This window comes from Elephas maximus, chromosome 1 (assembly GCF_024166365.1).
Source record: "Elephas maximus indicus isolate mEleMax1 chromosome 1, mEleMax1 primary haplotype, whole genome shotgun sequence".
Lineage (NCBI taxonomy): Eukaryota > Metazoa > Chordata > Mammalia > Proboscidea > Elephantidae > Elephas > Elephas maximus.
The window spans coordinates 153,018,200-153,027,163 of record NC_064819.1 but is presented as its reverse complement, the minus strand read 5'-3'; the positions used below and the strand labels follow the sequence as shown (position 1 = coordinate 153,027,163).

General features: G+C 44.9%; 1 protein-coding gene across 1 annotated transcript in view; it reads left to right on the top strand.

Annotated features, from left to right (window-relative positions):
- Positions 1–644: 644 nt before the first annotated feature.
- The window catches only part of GABRR2 (gamma-aminobutyric acid type A receptor subunit rho2), a 44,446-nt gene continuing 36,126 nt past the window's right edge, over positions 645–8,964 (top strand). The window contains exon 1 of the mRNA XM_049875441.1: positions 645–772. Within this exon, the coding sequence (XP_049731398.1) occupies positions 660–772 (113 nt within the window). The 5' untranslated portion in view covers positions 645–659. The remainder of the gene's footprint in view (positions 773–8,964) is intronic.

Here is an 8,964-nt window from a genome sequence, read left to right as displayed (position 1 = left end):
TTTGATGTGTTTTCACACAGACACACACACACACACACAATTTCTGTATATCCAGGGAAAAGCGAACATCCTGGGCCATAGGCAAAGCATAGTCTTTTAGATCAAGAAATAACGTCGCCCTGGGAAAACAGGTCATTGGTGCAACGTTTCCTGGGCACATTCATGCACTCATCTTCATGTCCACCAAGTCTTCCTTGCAAATCCACTCAGAATCCTAGCTGACTCCCTGCTGGATATGACAGACTGGTTTTATGCAGCCAGAGAAGGATTAATGACCTCACCAACAAGCTGCCATGTTCAAGAGATTTAATTTTTTTTTTTTGAATATAATAGTTTTAACCAAAGCTGTTCTAGGACTCAGAGTTTAGCAGGAAAACAAACTTCTTGACTAATGGCCAATCGCTAAGCAGCAGGGAGGGATAAGTCTTGGTGGATGTGTCACGGATGTGGGTGGTAGTGGGGGTGGTGGTGTTTATGTGGAAAGCATCAGTACCAGATATTAAATTGGGACAATCAGTCCTGCTCACCAAGCCCTCGCGGTCTCTCTGAGAAGTGCCGTCGCAGGGCAGCAGGAAGAATCAATGGTTAAGCCAGGGGGGATTTGCCCCTCCGCAGGTTACTACTGGAAAGCAGCGTGTTGCATCACAGACATCCACAAAATGCCTTATTTTACAAGACTCATTTTATTCTTGTTTTGCTTGGTGGTTCTTGTGGAAAGCAGAAAGCCCAGGAGGAGGAGATGGACAGGGCAGCTGGAAATGCCCAGGCCAAGGTAAAGTCATCAGTTGGGGTCGGGGGGCGGGGGCACTTCTCACAGTGCTGCACAGTGAGACAGCTCCCTGGAGGGCCAGGGGTTACAGCATCCTTACGGGAATCCGTTTTCCCTCCGGGGATAGAGGGGGCCTCTACCTCAGTGAAAACAGCCTCTTACTGGGCACAAATACTTCATTGTGCCAAAGTAGCGAGACAGCAAAGCTAGGCTAGGTTGAACCTTTCATTCTGATGCCTGTGTTCAGCCAAAGCATTTTGCTTTAAGGCAGATGAAAGAAATCTACTCATGGAAGACTTGGTGGCTAAAAAATGCTCTGTATTTTCCCAATTATGCTGCTTTGTTTCTCAAGATTATATTCTGCAGGGACCATGTCGTTGTTGTTGTTGGTTGCTGTCAAGTTGATTCCAACTCATGGTGACCCCATGTGTGTCAGAGTAGAATTGTACTCCATAGGATTTTCAAGGCTCTGACCTTTTAGAAGGAGATTGCCAGGCCTATCTTCCAAGGCACCTCTGGGTATGTTTGAGCCGCTAGCCTTTCAGTTAGTAGTCAAGCGCTTAACCGTTTGTCCTACCCAGGGACTCCCTAGCAACCATAGATGGCCATATTACATCTGTAATAAAGCGATTATACCCAAGCATTTTTTAGGGAACTTTATATAGGATTTTAGCCTGAACTATTAGGAAAAATTGTAACCAGAGTAACCTTCCTTAAATATTTGATTGGGAACAATCTTAGACTGGTATTAGGTTTCATTTTATTGTTTTGAGTCTTAGAAAAGGTGTTTATAGTTTGCTAGATTATCAGAAATATGTGTATAGACAACAGGAAATGCTATTTCATGTTGTAATGGGAACATTTCCGAGAAATATTGGTTAGGCCCTGAATTTGCCTTCAACATCATTACCTTACAAATGTACGTCTCTTAATAAATTTGTTTTAAACTGAAGTACCAAGCATGATACTCCAGGCCTGATGTAGACATAAGAACTGTAAATACGTGAAGATAAGAAAGAACGAACAGCTACAATATAAATGCCATGTGTGAGATGCTACATACCTGTTTTCCATTCTACTAAGCATTGAGTGAACTAGTGGTTTCGAATATAAACTAATATTTTCTTCAGCCACATTTTCTAGGTCAGTGGTCTCCAACTATTTTTAATCATGCACCACTACCAGGGAAAGCTTTTTGAAACTATACCTCCAATAGAAGCGTATTTATTGACAAATTATAGGCATATTATAAAGATGTATATGAAATAAAAGCTGATTGCTTCCTTATTTTTAGATAAAAACTAAATATAAACAAAAGTTAAAATTTCTACTTCTCATACCTCAGGGGCCATCTCGAGCACCCCAAGTGCTTGCCCCTGCTTTGGAAGCTGCAGTTCTGAGAGATGTCAATATTCTGTAGGGTCTACTGCTTCTCAGTCAGCAAGCAAACAGATAGAACCCTCCAGAATGATGGGAAAGAGGTATTGCTCTGGAAGTTCCTCCTAGTTATGTTGCGGGAATCACGGGTCATTGAACTGGAAGGGAATTTAGAGGTCACCTGATCCAGCAATTCCTCCGAGTTCTAATTCTGTGAGATGTTGATAGATGTTAGGTGAAAAGACGGTTCGAGGATCAAAAAAGCTTAGGACACCAGTTTAGGCCAGTTTAAACAGATTTCTTTACAAATGACTTTCTGAATCTTGAAGAGGGAGATAAATTATGCGATGTTTCCTTCTCTAAAAGAAAATCCAAAAAATGCACACTTTTTGGGGGATACATTGTGGGACTCATATTTCATGGAGCACATGTTGGGAAACGCTGTTCACATCAGCTCATTTTACAGCTGTGGAAATGGAGGCTCAGAGACATGGGCAGTTCACACAGCTTGCTAGTGGTTCAGCAGAACTAGACCATAGGTTCTCAATTTACTCAGACTGGAGAAAGAGTATTGTCTAAAACTGTTCCCCTGAGAACTGGCTGGCCTTCAGCATGAGCCCTCGGGGATCCTCAGGGACCCACCCGTTGGCCTTGGCTGTCACACGTCTCTGTCACCTCTCCTCAGGAGACCCCACATTCTCATTCTCAGATACTGGCATGAGCTTGTGGACAGGTTGAAACTCTTAGGAGTGAGGAGAATTCCTTGAAATTCATTGCCCTCCCCCCACCAAAAAAACCCATTGCCTTTGAGCGGATTCCAACTCATAGTGACCCTACAAGACCTTATAAGACAGAACCCCCACAGGGTTTTCAAGGAGTGGCTGGTAGATTCGAACCGCCGACCTTTTGGTTAGCAGCTGTAGCTTTTAACCACTGTGCCACCAGGGCTTCAAAATTCATTCCATGAGGTGAATGAAAAGATCAACATATGTATCCAAAGAAACTGAACTGAAGCTGAGAGAAAGGATAGGGGAAATATCACATCAGGGAACATGGCTCTGGCCCTTTCTGCATCCACTAGGGCATGCGTGTAATCAGACAATCTCTCAGTGAAAAATTTCAGCCAAGCATCTGGCAGTTTATTTTTTCAGAATCACTTTCATTGTTGACATGCAAGCTGTACTAATAAATAACAGGAATAAAATGGCCTGGCCCTTGTTGACTATAGCCCTAGAGATCTTTATCTCTTTAGGATTTTTGTGTTTCACACACAAAAACACATACATGGTCACACACACACACACACACCCTCCAGTCACCCCACACATGGTCTCACACAATCGCTCACACACAACGCACATGATCACTCTCATATATATGCATAACACACATGGTCACACATTCACACACAGTCACACACTCATCACACATGGGTTATACACACAGTCACACGCTCACAGCTACATATATTTACACACATTCACACCCACACGTATAATCATATGGGCACACTCATGCACAGTCCACATGCATACTCACACGCACACACAGTGCACGTATACACACACTCGCACTCACACACACTGTTAGGACTTCTTCTAATCTCCTGCAAGTCTTCCATCCTCACCCTGACCAAGGCACCCACACAAAACAATTATTTTGCCCAGCAGCTTCTTAAAATATGGCTATCAATTTTTGATACTTGGTGTACAATTGCTGCTGAGTGAGCTTGTTTTCTCTTTGTGGTTGTTTTTTGCTTTGTTTTGCTCTTCTTGCCTCTTAGCCTCCCAGCTTTATTCCAACTCCTCCCTGCCCTGCTGTCTGGCAGGGTCCTGACCACGTGACTGCTTTTCTGCTAAGAGGCCCTTCCCACTTGTGATCTGAAAAGCAAACCAAACTCCAGGGCATCATATTCTGGGCTTTGCCCTGAATAACACCATCTGCCCCCTCCCAATCCTGGAGCCTGATGTCCCCTTAATTTTTCCTTTTCCCACTTGCTTTCTCCTTGGTGCCTCCTGCCCTTGGTCATCCTTTTCTTAGTTTGCATTATGGCCCGTGTTTTTTTTTTTTTTTTAATTTTTATTGTGCCTTAAGTGAAAGTTTACAAATCAAGTCAGTCTCTCACACAAAAACTTATATACACCTTGCTACGTACTCCCAATCACTCTCCCCCCTAATGAGACAGCCTGCTCTCTCCCTCCACTCTCTCTTTTCGTGTCGATTTTGCCAGCTTCTAACTCCCTCTACCCTCTCATCTCCCCTCTGGGCAGGAGATGCCAGCATAGTCTCAAGTGTCCACCTGATCCAAGAAGCTCACTCCTCACCAGCATCCCTCTCCAACTCACTGTCCAGTCCAATCCATGTCTGAAGTGTTGGCTTTGGGAATGCTTCCTGTCCTGGGTCAACAGGAGGTCTGGGGGCCATGACCACTGGGGTCCTTCTAGTCTCAGCCAGACCATTAAGCCTGGTCTTTTTACGAGAATTTGGGGTCTACATCCCACTGCTCTCCTGCTCCCTCAGGGGTTCTCTGTTGTGTTCCCTGTCAGGGCAGTCATCGGTTGTAGCCAGGCACCATCTAGTTCTTCTGGTCTCAGGATGATGTAGTCTCTGGATCATGTGTCCCTTTCTGTCTTTTGGCCTTGTACTTACCTTGTGTCCTTGGTGTTCTTCATTCTCCTTTGATCCAGGTAGGTTGAGACCAATTGATGTATCTTAGATGGCTGCTTGCTAGAGTTTAAGACCCCAGACGCCACCCTTCAAAGTGGGAGCAGAATATTTTCTTAATAGATTTTATTATGTGCATTATGGCCCACATTTTTGCTGAACCCAAGAAACCCAGTGACCCTCATTTCTCCCCAGAGAGGACCAGGGAAGGAAAAGAGACCCTAAGTCAGGGAAACCAAATTTTGGCCCTGATTCTGCCACTCACGTGGCTGAGTGGCCATGCTTCCTGATCTTTCTGAACCTCAGTTTCTCCAACTGAAAAGAAGGGTGGTGAAACTGGGTTAATGCGAGGACTGGGTGTGTTAAGTCTAAAGTACAAGTTGAGGGCCTGATGTAGAGAGGGAGCACCATACATAACAGTATGTTTAGTTACATAACAGTATGTTTAATACGATTGTTATTGCTTCTAAATAAGCCACAACACTGTGACATGAACCCTGCTTCTCAAAGCCTTAATGGACACATTTTTCTCCTTCTCTCAACCTCCCAAGAGCTGAGTTTGAAGTCCTGTGGAGGTCGACTGCCCAACCTAGGGCTGGGGCTCCAGATACTGCCTCTGGCGTCTGAGGTCAGAGGACTGAGGCAGTCATTTAAGCACGGCCCCACTATCTGCTGTGAGGATGCCCTGAGGGCACCCAGCTCATGCAGTTAGCCCAAGCCTTGGGATATTAGTGACTTGAGTTATCCTGTAACTGGTCTCTTTAAAAAAATCTCGGCCCTCATTGATAGCACCAGGATTTAAATCTCCCCTCTCTTGCTGAGGTGCTGGCATTCTGGGACTTCCATTCCTTTAATCACTCTAAGTGGATGTGGAAACTGTGCTGACAAGGAGAGATTTGCTCTCTGCAGCCAGAGAGGCAGTGAGTTGGCTGGACTCACAATTTAATAGCTATGATCTGTTAAGCCCTTGGGCTGAGTTCTTCATCAGTGTTCCTGGGGCATTTTTACTGGGGCTTCTGAACTTGGCCCCTCACACAATTGATGCTGAAAGAACCAGGCCTGATTCCACTTGATTTCTGGAGGCAGTTTGGAGAAGAAGACAGTGAGCCCAGGAATATCCTTGGAAGCACTCCAGCCATGACCATGTGTGCTTCTATGCTCATTGAACTTAGAACAGGTATTTGGGTGCATACTCAGAGGCAGAAGGCAGAATTTTCCGTCTTTGGGCAGAGGAAGCAGAAGGCCACCGATGCAAGGAAGTTGAGGACGTTGGCAATCGCTATGGATTCAAAGCAGAAGGAAGCAAAAATGGGGTGGGGGCAATGAGGAGGATAGTAATAGAAGGGTTAAAGGACTAGAGGGCAGACTTCTTTGGAAGCTAGATGTCATGAGATAGACCGGGTGAGGTGGCTGCCAAATAGGAGGCCATCAGAAGATGAGATATTTTTTCTATAGCAATGTACATACAACAAAACATACAACATTTCGTAAAATTCTACAGATACACTTCAGTGACATTGATTACATTCTTCCAATTGTGCAACCATTCTCCCTATCTGTTTCCAAATTATTCCACCACCTTTAGGATACATTAAACACATACTATGAAAAAACCCCACTTTCCTCTCCTTTCCTTCCTGCCTGAGGTAACCACTAATAGAATGAGATTTTAATATTTCAGAGATAGAGAAGTTTGGACGATGACAAATCCTAGGTACGGCCATGGGTTTTGGTCAGGTGCTACTGAATCAATTTCAACTCAAAGCAACCCCATGTGACAGAGTATAAGTGTCCCATAGGGTTTTCTTGGCTGTAATCTTTACAGGGATTCCTGGTTGCACAGTGGTTAAGAACTCAGCTGCTAACCAAAATTTTGGTAGTTTGAATTCACCAGCCTCTCCTTGGAAACCCTATGGGGCAGTTCTACTCTGTCCCATAGGGTCACTATGAGTCAGAATCAACTCAATGCCAAGTTTTTTTGTTTTGTTTTAATCTTTATAGAAACAAATTGCAGGTCTTTCTCCAGTGAAGCTGCTGTTTGGACTCGAACAGGCAACCTTTTGATTAGCAGCCGAGTGCTTAACTGTTTGCGACACCAGGGCTCCTTTTGGCCATGGGAGGGGTGGCTAAAGTGGAGTGCAAACTCCATGAGGTTGAGAAGCTCAAGGAGCTGAGAAGTGCTGAGATTCCTGGGTTTAGCTCTGGATGACCTGGGTTCAAGTTGTCTGCAGTAAAGGAAGGAAGAAGGTAGGTGACTGTGTTGATAGACAAGGGAAAAGGCAAGGAGAGCAGGAGCTTGAGTTTCCAGCAAGAGGTGCTGAAATGAAGCAAATGAGGTCTGGGCTGGAGAGTGAAGGAAATGAAGGCAAGAGGATGCTGATAGTCTTGGAGAAAAGAATGGAGGCAACCAAAAGGAGAGCTCATGACATCAAGAAGCCAGTGCAGTGGAGTGAAGAAGAAAAGTCTAAGGTAGGGATAAAACTTGGTGCACTGAATTACAATTTCATATGAGTGGTTTGGGGCATGACAAGGCAGCCATGGAGATGAGGGTCCAGTGGGCAAGGGGCATCCTCATCTCTCTTGAGCTTTCCGCAGTATTTGACAACTCATACCCTCTTTGAAACACTTTCTCCAGGTGCTTGAAAGACACTACCCTGTCCCGATTTTCCTCCTACCTTCCTGGCTGCTCTTTCTCAGTCTCCTTTGCTGCCTCTACCTCCTCCTCCTCCTCCTCCTTCCTTTTATTTTACTTTAGATGAAGGTTTACAGGGCACATTAATTTCTCATTAAACAATTAATACACATATTGTTTTGTGACATTGGTTGCCACCCCCATGACATGTCAACACTCTTCCCTTCTTGACCTTGGGTTCCCCATTACCAGCTTTCCTGCCCCTTCCTGTCTTCTCGTCCTTGCCCCTTGGCTGGTGTGTGCATTTTATCTCATTTTGTTTTATGGGCCTGTCTAACCTTTGGCTGAAGGATGAACCTCGGGAGTGACTTCAGTACTGAGTTAAAAGGGAGTCCAAGATTTCTCCAGTCTCTGTCAGTTTTTTTTGTCAGACCAATAAGTTTGGTCTTTTTGGTTTTTTTTTTTTATTATTGTGAGTTAGAATTTTGTTCTACATTTTTCTCCAGCTCTGTCTGGGACCTTCTAATGTGATCCCTGTCAGAGCAGTCAGCAGTGGTAGCAGGGCACCATCCAGTTGTGCTAGACTCAGTCTGGTGGAGGCTTTGGTAGTCGTGGTCCATTAGTTCTTTGGACTAATCTTTCTCTTGTGTCTTTGCTTTTCTTCATTCTCTCTTGCTACAGACGGGGTGAGACCAGTGGAGTATCTTAGATGGCCACTCGCAGGCTTTTAAGATCCCAGACTCTACTGATCAAAGTATCTGCCTCTTCTTTCTAACTTTTAAATGTTGGAGTGTCCCAGGGTTCAGCCTAGGCCTTCCTGTCTTCCCTATCAACATTCTCTCCTGTGGTGGCCTCATACAATTCCATGTCTTTGAATCTGTCTATATACCAAGGCTTTCCAAAGTTATATCCCTGGCCCTGGCTTCTCCAACTGGAAGTCTCATGGCTATCTCAAAATAAATGTGGCTCATAAGAATTTGATCCACTCCCACCCTTGCCAACCTGCCACTCTCTCAGTCTTTACAATGGCAGCAAATGTCCCCATCACTCACCCAGGTGCTCAGGTCATAAACCTGGGGCATCCTCACCCCCTCTTTATCCATCACACTCCAAACCCATCAGCAAGACCTATCTGCGCTACTTCCCTTGAATCTCACCACTTCTCTTTACTTCCCCCTACCACTAATCTGGAAACCCTGGTGGCATAGTGGTTAAGTGCTACAGCTGTAAACAAAAGGGTTGGCAGTTCAAATCTGCCAGGCGCTCCTTGGAAACTCTATGGGGCAGTTCTACTCTATTCTGTGGGGTCGCTATGAGTTGGAATCAACTTGAAGGCACTGGGTTTTTGGTTTACCACTAATATGAGGTACTGAGTTCTCTCAACAAAAGTTTCCAAATGGTCTCTGGCTTCTACTCTGCTCTCCTACAGTCTCCTTTACACAGCAGCCAAGTGATCCTCTCGAGTCATAAACCAGACCTTGCAACTCCCCTGTTCAGAAATTCCTGTGGGCTTCCCCATTTG